This window comes from Odontesthes bonariensis, chromosome 24 (genome assembly GCF_027942865.1).
Source record: "Odontesthes bonariensis isolate fOdoBon6 chromosome 24, fOdoBon6.hap1, whole genome shotgun sequence".
Taxonomy (NCBI): Eukaryota; Metazoa; Chordata; class Actinopteri; order Atheriniformes; family Atherinopsidae; genus Odontesthes; species Odontesthes bonariensis.
In genome coordinates, this window is record NC_134529.1 from 30,957,479 (window position 1) to 30,970,740 (window position 13,262).

Consider the following 13,262-nt stretch of genomic DNA (forward strand, 5'->3'; position numbering starts at 1 on the left):
AGATAGAGTAAGCGTCCGCAGGACGAAGCAGGAAGCAGGAACTTTTTCCTGGTGCACGTACACACACACACACACACACACACACACACACACACGCACACACACACACACGTACACACACACAGGCGCACGTAAACACACACACAAACACACACACATACACACAAACACACACACACACACACACACACACACACACACACACACACACACACACACACACAATCAATAACCACAGACTGCTCACACCCCTCTGCACCCACACCCACGGCTGATTGGTTGGTGGGCACCACCTGCTGACTTCTCCTGGGACCTGCATGCTGCTCTTACCAGAGGGGCATCACATGTGGCCCAGAGGGGCATCACATGTGGCCCAGAGGGGCATCACATGTGGCCCAGAGGGGCATCACATGACACTATGGCACCGACTGATTCAGTGTTCATGCAGCTTTTGTTCAGCTTCTGTTCAGCTTCTGTTCAGCTTCTGTTCAGCTTCTGTTCAGCTTCTGCTCAGGTTCTGTTCAGCTTCTGTTCAGCTTCTGCTCAGCTTCTGTTCAGGTTCTGTTCAGGTTCTGTTCAGCTTCTGTTCAGCTTCTGCTCATCTTCTGTTCAGGTTCTGTTCAGGTTCTGTTCAGCTTCTGTTCAGCTTCTGTTCATCTTCTGTTCAGTTTCTGTTCAGGTTCTGTTCAGCTTCTGTTCAGCTTCTGTTCAGCTTCTGTTCAGCTTCTGCTCAGCTTCTGTTCAGGTTCTGTTCAGCTTCTGTTCAGCTTCTGTTCAGTTTCTGTTCAGGTTCTGTTCAGGTTCTGTTCAGCTTCTGTTCAGCTTCTGTTCAGGTTCTGTTCAGTTTCTGTTCAGGTTCTGTTCAGCTTCTGCTCAGCTTCTGCTCAGCTTCTGTTCAGCTTCTGTTCAGCTTCTGTTCAGTTTCTGTTCAGGTTCTGTTCAGGTTCTGTTCAGCTTCTGTTCAGGTTCTGTTCAGCTTCTGTTCAGCTTCTGTTCAGCTTCTGCTCAGGTTCTGTTCAGCTTCTGCTCAGCTTCTGTTCAGCTTCTGTTCAGCTTCTGTTCAGCTTCTGTTCAGGTTCTGTTCAGGTTCTGTTCAGCTTCTGTATTCCACCCCTCGGTGAGTTTTCTATATTTTGTGTTACAAGCTGGAATCTCAATATGTATACTTTTTTATTTCATGCAACAGACCTACAGAAAATTGTCCAAACTGGTGAACACACAAAATAAGATCTGGTGTCATCAATTACCCTCAAAATTTCCAAAATTAAGTGAATAAAGTTCCCCTGTGCAATCTCAGGAGCACAGTATATGCACAGCTGTTCTGAAAGGACCTGGAACATGGAACAGCATTCATATCAAAGTGCTCTCCAAACAGGTGAAGCTGTGAAGAAGCACACATCTGGATTGGAACATAAAGAGAAACCTGATGGTTCACCTTCCAGCAGGACAATGGGCCTCATGCAACAACCGTTCGTACGCACAGCTGCAACTATTTTATCAACAATCAACAACAAAGGGAGATTGGACATAGGTCTATAATGAGTCCGACATAAACAATTTTATTGATAAAGAAGCTCATGAAATCATCACTGCTGAGAGTTAAAGGAATACCTGGCTCAGCAGAGCTCGGACTCTTATGGCGCTTTTCCACTAGCTCGCTTCAGCTCGGCACGCTATTGCGTGTTTCCACTAGCACGCAGTACCTGCAACCGGGTAGATTTTCCGTATCACCTCAGCCCTGGTTCCAAGCGGGCCGAAGCGTTACTAAAACGTGATGTCAGCCGACTGCCTTCCACTGATTGGCCGATGAGTGTCGTCACTCTTCAATCCTGTTTTATCTGGCAGCCAGGAGTCTTCTCTGGCTCGAAGGGCTTTCTTCTTCATTATTAAACTATCTTTCCAGACTAATTGAGACTCTTCTAAATTAGAGCGTTTGTTGAATCTGACGTGGCGTGTTCATACGAGACCTGCGTACATAAAAAGTGAGAAATTTAGAATAAAAATACGAAAAGGTTCTTGCATGAGGTCCAATGACTCTACAGTGTGGGGGGGAGCAGGGCTTTCACACCGCTCACATCACATATCATGTAGGCTCAGAATGCTCTCTGCTGGGTTAGGGTTAGTCATCGCCTGGACAGTCTCAGACACAGCGGACACAGACTGGGTTTTGGCCACATACACAGAATGATATGAGGAAGGAGAAGAGGGTCTCACAAGCTGTTGTTGTTGGGAATTCTGTGTATGCTGCCAATTTAACATGTTTCTATGTGGTTCCTGTTAATAAATTCCCCATCAGAGGCTGCAAAGGGGAGTCCCATTACTCTTTTCACCACAACATAAAGCGAGTGGTTTAGGGGAAATATTTGAATGTTTTGGACTGACCTCATGACCTGAATCCCACTGAGAATCTGTGGGATAACCTAAAGAACACCAGCAGAACTCATCCAGGGGGTGAAGTTAGGAAGTTTTCTGTTTGCTTCACAATAACAAAGATTTTGCCTCTTCAAGGTTGCTGATATGTTGTTTAACTCAAATATTTAAATGTCCAGATCATAATACAACAAAGGAAGAAATAATAGCCGCTTTCGGACAGACTAGTTATAGGAACGTAGTTATCAGAACTGTCCTACTCGAATTTCGTTCTGATAACTATCCTTCCCCAGCGGAACTGTTTCAGTCTGCATTCGCACATGAGTTGGGACCTGATAGGGACTGATGCGCTGCGCGCAGCCGTCTGCTTCAGTGACGTGTTAGCCGTTTAGCGCTACATTCAAAAACAAAACAAAACAAAACAGAAAGAAGGAGAGAAGAAAAAACACCACAAAGATGCTAACATGGAGAGCGGGGAGGCCACTGTGTTTATGGTCTGCATGATGGTGATATTAATCATGGACGATCACATCAGCCGTCTAATATCGAGGCTGGAAGAGCTCACAGAGAGAGTCAGGAGACGATACTTTTTCATTTCATGAAGGAAGAAAGGAGAGCAGAGCGCTGCAGACAAATGAGACCAGTGTAAGTTTAACTTATTAAACAGGCGCCTGTTCTGTCTGTGTTGTATGAGGAAACATTTCAGCCGTGATAGCATGACATGGGGCGTAGCTACCGACCACCACACACCTCCGTTAGATTAGTTCTATAGAACCATGAAAAGACCCGACCTCGGAGAAGGAGCTAAATAGTTATAGGAACTGAGGGAGAAAGCCCCGAGTTCCTGTATGTCCGAACACGGGAGAAAACGGCCCCGCGGATTAAAAGGTTATTAGAACTGCCAAAGGTTCCTACAGTCCGAAAGCGGCTAATGAGGGGAACATTTCTACTGTATAAGGAACACATACAGTTCAGCATGCATATGGAGTCTATACAGAAGCATTATTTACAGTAACATTCCGTCTGTAGTGGTCCTGACTTTAACAACTTAAACTCATGCACCACTGCAGTTTCATCAACACACTCAGAACTTCAGTTAAAGGGGGCACTTACTTGCCCAGCAGGTTGATGTTTTGAGAGATCGCTTCATTCTCGTTCAATATGGAATCCATCATCTTGACAGGATCTTCGAGACTCAGGCCTGAGGGTTTATTGAGCTGCAGGGCGCTGCTGGTTGGGTTGCTGCTGCCTCTCTGGCTGTCGCCCGCTGCCTCCGTCTGTTGGACCTCATCTGTGCAGGTGGAGCAAACCTCCGTCTCAGTTGGCAGCCCCCCACAGCTGTCCACTTCTACTTCCACAATTCCTACATCACTGAGGGGGGACATGAAAATATGGGTGTGAAGAAAGAGGCCGTTTACCTGTATACACATGTACTCCATCATAAAACACCTCCATCAGTGACTGTGCACCATCATAAAACACCTCCATCAGTGACTGTGCACCATCATAAAACACCTCCATCAGTGACTGTACTCCATCATAAAACACCTCCATCAGTCTGACTGTGCTCCATCCTAAAACACCTCCATCAGTATGACTGTGCTCCATCATAAAACACCTCCATCAGTCTGACTGTGCTCCATCATAAAACACCTCCATCAGTCTGACTGTGCTCCATCATAAAACACCTCCATCAGTGACTGTGCACCATCATAAAACACCTCCATCAGTCTGACTGTGCTCCATCATAAAACACCTCCATCAGTCTGACTGTGCTCCATCATAAAACACCTCCATCAGTATGACTGTGCTCCATCATAAAACACCTCCATCAGTCTGACTGTGCTCCATCATAAAACACCTCCATCAGTCTGACTGTGCTCCATCATAAAACACCTCCATCAGTATGACTGTGCTCCATCATAAAACAACTCCATCAGTGACTGTGCTCCATCATAAAACACATCCATCAGTCTGACTGTGCTCCATCATAAAACACCTCCATCAGTCTGACTGTGCTCCATCATAAAACACCTCCATCAGTGACTGTGCTCCATCATAAAACACCTCCATCAGTCTGACTGTGCTCCATCCTAAAACACCTCCATCAGTATGACTGTGCTCCATCATAAAACACCTCCATCAGTCTGACTGTGCTCCATCATAAAACACCTCCATCAGCGACTGTGCACCATCATAAAACACCTCCATCAGTCTGACTGTGCTCCATCATAAAACACCTCCATCAGTCTGACTGTGCTCCATCATAAAACACCTCCATCAGTATGACTGTGCTCCATCATAAAACACCTCCATCAGTCTGACTGTGCTCCATCATAAAACACCTCCATCAGTCTGACTGTGCTCCATCACAAAACAACTCCATCAGTATGACTGTGCTCCATCATAAAACACCTCCATCAGTATGACTGTGCTCCATCCTAAAACACCTCCATCAGTCTGACTGTGCTCCATCATAAAACACCTCCATCAGTCTGACTGTGCTCCATCATAAAACACCTCCATCAGTCTGACTGTGCTCCATCATAAAACAACTCCATCAGTATGACTGTGCTCCATCATAAAACACCTCCATCAGTCTGACTGTGCTCCATCATAAAACACCTCCATCAGTGACTGTGCTCCATCATAAAACACCTCCATCAGTCTGACTGTGCTCCATCCTAAAACACCTCCATCAGTCTGACTGTGCTCCATCATAAAACACCTCCATCAGTCTGACTGTGCTCCATCCTAAAACACCTCCATCAGTATGACTGTGCTCCATCATAAAACACCTCCATCAGTCTGACTGTGCTCCATCATAAAACACCTCCATCAGTGACTGTGCTCCATCATAAAACACCTCCATCAGTCTGACTGTGCTCCATCCTAAAACACCTCCATCAGTGACTGTGCTCCATCATAAAACACATCCATCAGTCTGACTGTGCTCCATCATAAAACACCTCCATCAGTCTGACTGTGCTCCATCATAAAACACCTCCATCAGTCTGACTGTGCTCCATCATAAAACACCTCCATCAGTCTGACTGTGCTCCATCATAAAACACCTCCATCAGTCTGACTGTGCTCCATCATAAAACACCTCCATCAGTGACTGTGCACCATCATAAAACACCTCCATCAGTATGACTGTGCTCCATCCTAAAACACCTCCATCAGTCTGACTGTGCTCCATCATAAAACACCTCCATCAGTGACTGTGCTCCATCATAAAACACCTCCATCAGTGACTGTGCTCCATCATAAAACACCTCCATCAGTATGACTGTGCTCCATCATAAAACACCTCCATCAGTGACTGTGCACCATCATAAAACACCTCCATCAGTATGACTGTGCTCCATCCTAAAACACCTCCATCAGTCTGACTGTGCTCCATCATAAAACACCTCCATCAGTCTGACTGTGCTCCATTATAAAACACCTCCATCAGTATGACTGTGCTCCATCATAAAACACCTCCATCAGTGACTGTGCTCCATCCTAAAACACCTCCATCAGAAGCCCCTTTCACACTGCCGAATAACCCGCATTTAATTCGCGAATTTAGCGTGTCCGCTGTTGCGTTCACACTGCCGACCCGGGCTGCCGCGTCAACTCGACTCGCCTTTCGACCCGCGTCGGACCCTAGTCTTTTTGCCGAGCCGAGTTTGGTGTGAACGCAATCGACGCGGGTCGGACGTGGGCGTGGCGTGACGTGAGGAGTTTAAAAGACAGAATGGACAGCTGATTCAGAACAACAGCGACAGGTGAGGACAAGTTTTACTCTGTTTTAGCCTACATCAAGTTGGAGACATTTTTTAATATGGCCAACTGGGGAGACAAGGAGGTCCGCGAGCTCCTCAGCCCCCGAGCAGAGGACGTTATTTTCCGCCACATTTCGGGGACGGTGAAGGATGGACCTCTGCTGGAAGGGCTGGCGAGAAAGATGGGAGAGCGCGGTTTCCCACGCACCGTAAAGTAACATCTCCATGAACTGCATATACAATTGCATAAACGATATCTCAAGGTGTCCCGCCATCGTTTGTTTGAAAAATTTGATGCAGACAGGTGTATTTAACCCTACCTCCGACGCATGGCTTGTGCCTATGTCATTGTACACGCCCAGCATTTTATGTGTTTCGTGTGACGCTCTGCCACTAGGCAACGCCCCCTGAACTCGGCTTCAGGCAACACGGGTCACCCTGACACGCCAAGCGTTCACATTGCTCGACGCGGGTCGAAGGTGCAATTTGGACCCGCTAAGGTAGCGGGTCGCAGTGTGAAAGAGGCTAGTCTGACTGTGCTCCATCATAAAACACCTCCATCAGTGACTGTGCTCCATCATAAAACACCTCCATCAGTCTGACTGTGCTCCATCATAAAACACCTCCATCAGTGACTGTGCTCCATCATAAAACACCTCCATCAGTCTGACTGTGCTCCATCATAAAACACCTCCATCAGTCTGACTGTGCTCCATCATAAAACACCTCCATCAGTCTGACTGTGCTCCATCACAAAACAACTCCATCAGTCTGACTGTGCTCCATCATAAAACACCTCCATCAGTCTGACTGTGCTCCATCACAAAACAACTCCATCAGTCTGACTGTGCTCCATCACAAAACAACTCCATCAGTCTGACTGTGCTCCATCACAAAACAACTCCATCAGTCTGACTGTGCTCCATCATAAAACACCTCCATCAGTCTGACTGTGCTCCATCATAAAACACCTCCATCAGTCTGACTGTGCTCCATCACAAAACAACTCCATCAGTCTGACTGTGCTCCATCATAAAACACCTCCATCAGTCTGACTGTGCTCCATCATAAAACACCTCCATCAGTCTGACTGTGCTCCATCATAAAAAAAACTCCATCAGTGACTGTGCTCCATCATAAAACACCTCCATCAGTCTGACTGTGCTCCATCATAAAACACCTCCATCAGTCTGACTGTGCTCCATCATAAAACACCTCCATCAGTCTGACTGTTCTCCATCATAAAACACCTCCATCAGTGACTGTGCTCCATCATAAAACACCTCCATCAGTCTGATTGTGCTCCATCATAAAACACCTCCATCAGTGACTGTGCTCCATCATAAAACACCTCCATCAGTCTGACTGTGCTCCATCATAAAACACCTCCATCAGTCTGACTGTGCTCCATCATAAAACACCTCCATCAGTCTGACTGTGCTCCGTCATAAAACACCTCCATCAGTCTGACTGTGCTCCATCATAAAACACCTCCATCAGTCTGACTGTGCTCCATCATAAAACACCTCCATCAGTGACTGTGCTCCATCATAAAACACCTCCATCAGTCTGACTGTGCTCCGTCATAAAACACCTCCATCAGTCTGACTGTGCTCCATCATAAAACACCTCCATCAGTCTGACTGTTCTCCATCATAAAACACCTCCATCAGTCTGACTGTGCTCCATCATAAAACACCTCCATCAGTGACTGTGCTCCATCATAAAACACCTCCATCAGTGACTGTGCTCCATCATAAAACACCTCCATCAGTCTGACTTTGCTCCATCATAAAACACCTCCATCAGTGACTGTGCTCCATCATAAAACACCTCCATCAGTCTGACTGTGCTCCATCCTAAAACACCTCCATCAGTATGACTGTGCTCCATCATAAAACACCTCCATCAGTCTGACTGTGCTCCATCCTAAAACACCTCCATCAGTCTGACTGTGCTCCATCATAAAACACCTCCATCAGTCTGACTGTGCTCCATCATAAAACACCTCCATCAGTCTGACTGTGCTCCATCATAAAACAACTCCATCAGTGACTGTGCTCCATCACAAAACAACTCCATCAGTCTGACTGTGCTCCATCATAAAACACCTCCATCAGTCTGACTGTGCTCCATCATAAAACAACTCCATCAGTGACTGTGCTCCATCATAAAACAACTCCATCAGTCTGACTGTGCTCCATCATAAAACACCTCCATCAGTCTGACTGTGCTCCATCATAAAACACCTCCATCAGTCTGACTGTGCTCCATCATAAAACACCTCCATCAGTCTGACTGTGCTCCATCATAAAACACCTCCATCAGTCTGACTGTGCTCCATCATAAAACACCTCCATCAGTCTGACTGTGCTCCATCATAAAACACCTCCATCAGTCTGACTGTGCTCCATCATAAAACACATCCATCAGTATGACTGTGCTCCATCATAAAACACCTCCATCAGTATGACTGTGCTCCATCATAAAACACCTCCATCAGTATGACTGTGCTCCATCATAAAACACCTCCCCTGATGGAGGTTTTCTCTGTTAGGACCACATTCGGTCAGCATGTTCAGCTGAAAACACTGGACAGCACGGCACCTTTTGCTCTGACAGCCGTTCACACTGAAGCAGCCTCCTGAGCCGACCACCTGGAAGGACTTTCATTGACAGGTTAAGCACATCACTGTTAACTGGCTGAACTTCCTGCTTCTCTTAGTGCATCATCATGTTGTGTGGAAATGTATCAATGCTGTTTTTCTTTTTTATTTAGCTGAAAATAGTGACACATATGCAGTGCAAAAAGTGAACTCAGGGAGATGAGGCACACATGTCTGGCATTATGAACGTTGACATCACAATATATGCATCACATAAGAATAATGTAGGCAAGAATAATAATAGTAATAACAGCAATAGTGCTAATAATATCCTTTAAATGATAAAAACTTTTTTTGACAGCAATTAAATAATCGCAACAATGGCAGCCATGAACATTTAGGCCGGGATAGTTCCTTGAAGTATGGAAAGGCCCCAAATAGAAGGGCAGAGTAGGGCCCCATACCACACCTGCACAAGCAACATGCACAGCAGGCTCTGACTCCAGAGGACCACACAAAGGGCCGACCTGATCTCCCAGACCGGCAGACGCCGCTGGCGGATCCACAGGACCCGGACAAAAGCTACCCGCCGAACGCCATTGCACAATCATATCCACGGATGTGCACCAGATGTTTGCCCCAATTTTATTTTATTTTATTTCATCTATATACCGTCAAATTAGAATCCAGTTCACTGTTATCCAATCGAATCCAAATTAGTCTAATTCATACTGAGCCAATTAAACAAAGTAGCCTGGTAAAGGAATTCAACAGATTGCACTGAAACTTTTGTTTGATCCTATCCCCGTCCTGAGTGTGCAGCACTGAGATCCAACAGGACAAGCACAGACACAAGTCCGCTATCAGAGGCTAAGAGGAGATCATTGGTAACTTTCAGCAGTGCAGTTTCTGTGCTATGATGCACTCTGAATCCTGACTGAAACTCTTCAAACAGATTATTTCTGTGGAAATGATCACAAAGCTGAGCTGCAACTATCTTTTCAAGAACTTTAGACATAAAAGGGAGATTGGATATAGGTCTATAATGAGCCAACACTTCTGAGTCTAGAGTAGGTTTTTTAAGTAAAGGTTTAATTACAGCAACCTTAAAGGTCTGAGGTACATATCCTGTCAACAAAGACAGATTGATCAAATCCAATATGGAAGTGTTAATTAATGGGAAAACCTCCTTGAACAGTCTGGTTAGGATTGGGTCTAAAACACAAGTTGATGGTTTAGAAGAGACTATTGCTGTTGTTAGTTCAGAGAGATCAACTGGGCAGAAGCCGTCTGAATACAAATCAGGTTCTAAAGATACTTCTAAAGCTGCTGTACTTGATGATACATCACTGATAATAGTGGGAAGGACTCCATCAATCTTCTCTCTGATAGAAACAATTTTATTAATAAAGAAGCTCATGAAATCATCACTGCTGAGAGTTAAAGGAATAACTGGCTCAGCAGAGCTCGGACTCTTAGTCAGACTGGCTACAGCGCTGAAGAGAAACCTGGGATTATTCTTATTCTCTTCTATCAATGATGAATAATAAGCAGTTCTAGCTTTACGAAGGGCTTTCTTATACGTTATTAAACTATCTTTCCAGACTAACTGAGACTCTTCTAAATTAGAGGAACGCCACTGTCTCTCCAGCTTTCTTGCAGTCTGCTTTAAAGCACGCAGCTGTGAATTATACCAAGGAGCCAACGTAATGTGTTGCATTACCTCTCCAGGCCCAATACCAGGAAGGGGCAGAGACAGGCCAGCAGTGGGCCCCCATTAGCTCAGTGACACCCATAGTATATTGTCAGCATTTGTCAGAAGTAGCAAAGCCCATTTTGTCATTTTTATATTAAGTAGTGTCTTCTGTGAATAATCTTATATTGGATTCATTGTAAATTTCCATTTGCTGTCATGGTGAATGTATTTTTACAGTTATCTGTCCAGTGATCATAACGGCTGCTCACTGGGCTCTCTAAACATCTCCCTAATCATTTATTTATAGACCACCAAGATACCCAGGAACTTTCTTTGATGAGTTTGCTGAACTGCTGTCAGTGATCTGCACTGACTATAACTTTTTTATCATAACTGGGGATTTTAACATTCACATGGACAATAACATGGACACTAATGCCAAAGAACTCTGCTCTCTACATGACACTTTTGGCCTCCTTCAACATGTGAATGGACCCACACATACTCGAGGCCACACACTGGATCTGGTTATCTCTAAAGGTGTTGACATTTCTTCTGTTGATATCAAGGACTTGGCGCTCTCTGATCATTTCTGTGTGTTCTCTGACTTACAGTTAACTCCAAACATTCAGTTAACCCGTGTGTCTGTTAGAAAAAGGTACATAAATGAGAATACCAGTGCTAAGTTTATGGAAGTTATAGCTATGTCATCAACTGCGAGTGCAGAGACAGTTGATGAACTCTTAGATAACTTTAACTTGAAAATCTCAAATGTCATGGATACTGTTGCACCTGTTAAAAATAAGATGATCTTGAGCAGAAAGCGAACACCATGGAGAAACACTATGATGGTAAAGGCCTTGAAAACAGAATGCAGGAAAGCAGAGCGTAAATGGAGAAAAACTAAACTTCAAATTCACCATGACCTCTACAAACAAAGTCTTTGTAATTTTAACCACGGGTTACTCCGCGCTAGACAGCAACACTTATCTGAAATGATTAATAAGAACATCAACAACACTCGTGCTCTGTTTGCTATGGTTAATAAGCTGACAACCCCCCCAAAACAGATAGTTTCAGAACTCTGTTCCACAGAAAAATGCAATGAATTTGCTTGTTTTTTCAATGAAAAAATCAAATCTATAAGGCTAAATATCAACATAAATCAGCAAAATAATAAAATGACACAAACCTTAAAACCATCTAGGAATCAATCAACTATGATGTCAGAATTCAATACAGTTGACCAAAAAACCATAGAAGAAACAGTCCAGCATCTTAAACCATCAACATCCTGTCTTGACACAATGCCATCTGACTTCTTTAAAACTATTGTAAGCTCTGTCCAAACAGATTTGCAGCAAATAATAAACTGCTCACTTCAATCAGGCACGTTTCCTAAACCCTTAAAATTAGCTGCCATCAAGCCACTCCTAAAAAAGACAACATTGGATGCTTCCATTTTAACCAACTACAGACCCATCTCAAATCTTCCTTTTATTGCCAAGATTGTTGAGAAAGTGGTTTTTAATCAACTCAGTAACTTCTTGAACTCCAGTGGACTCCTTGACAAATTTCAGTCAGGCTTCCGACCTCACCACATTACAGAAACGGCTCTTATTAAAGTGTTAAATGACATAAGGTTGAACACTGACTCAGGCAAGGTGTCAGTTCTGGTATTGTTGGATCTCAGTGCTGCATTTGACACTGTGGATCACAGTATACTGCTGAACAGGTTGGAAACCTGGGCAGGACTCAGCGGGACAGTCCTAGAATGGTTCAGGTCCTACTTGGAGGAGCGGAGTTATTTTGTGACTATTGGAAGTAATCAATCTGATCGAGTGGCTATGACATGTGGAGTTCCTCAGGGGTCAGTTCTTGGACCCCTTCTGTTCACTCTATACATGCTGCCTCTGGGTCAAATTCTGAAGAACTCTAAAGTCAACTACCACAGCTATGCAGATGACACACAGATATATCTCGCACTGTCTCCAGATGACTGCAGTCCTATAGAGTCATTGTGCGACTGCTTAGAGCAAGTCAAAAAGTGGATGAACCAAAATTTCCTTCAGTTAAATCAAGAAAAAACTGAGGTCATTGTGTTTGGCAACAAAGAGAAGAGGTTTGCTGTCAGTACACATCTTGAGTCACTGTCTCTAGAAACTAAACACCAAGTCCGGAACCTCGGCGTGCTGATAGACTCAGACCTGACCTTCAACTATCATATCAAATCAGTCACCAAATCAGCCTTTTATCAACTTAAGGACATATCCAGAATTAAGGGTTTCATGTCCCAAACAGATCAGGAGAAGCTGATTCATGCTTTCATCTCCAGCAGACTTGACTACTGTAACGGTCTTCTGACTGGACTCCCCCAAAAGAGTCTCAAACAGCTGCAGCTCATTCAGAACGCTGCAGCCCGAGTTTTAACCAGAACAAAGAGATCACATCACATCACCCCAGTTCTCAAGTCTTTACATTGGCTCTCGGTCAGATACAGAATAGATTTTAAAGTTCTGCTGCTCGTCTACAAATCACAGAATGGTTTAGGTCCAGAATATATGAATGACATGCTAGCAGAGTATAAACCCAGTAGAGCTTTGAGATCTACTGACTCAGGTCAGATAGTGGAGCCCAGAGTTCAAACTAGACACGGTGAAGCAGCTTTTAGCTGTTATGCTGCACACAACTGGAACAAACTACCAGCAGAACTGAAATCAGCCACAACTGTAAGCACTTTTAAATCCAGGTTAAAAACATTTCTCTTTCGGTGTGCTTATGGTTGAGTTTATATATTTCTTTTTCCCCTCTTCTTTG

The 13,262-nt window shown here is 44.4% G+C and overlaps 1 protein-coding gene across 4 annotated transcripts in view; it reads right to left on the reverse strand.

Moving 5' to 3' along the window:
* hsf2 (heat shock transcription factor 2) overlaps nucleotides 1-13,262 on the reverse strand; it is a 52,026-nt gene that overhangs the window by 11,805 nt on the left and 26,959 nt on the right. For 3 of the 4 annotated variants that reach the window (XM_075458704.1, XM_075458703.1, XM_075458705.1), the window contains exon 9: nucleotides 3,484-3,741. In XM_075458704.1, the coding sequence (XP_075314819.1) occupies nucleotides 3,484-3,741 (258 nt within the window). Of the gene's footprint in view, nucleotides 1-1,153; nucleotides 1,968-3,483; nucleotides 3,742-13,262 lie in introns of those variants that run through there. The other variant, XM_075458706.1, reaches the window with a different exon arrangement.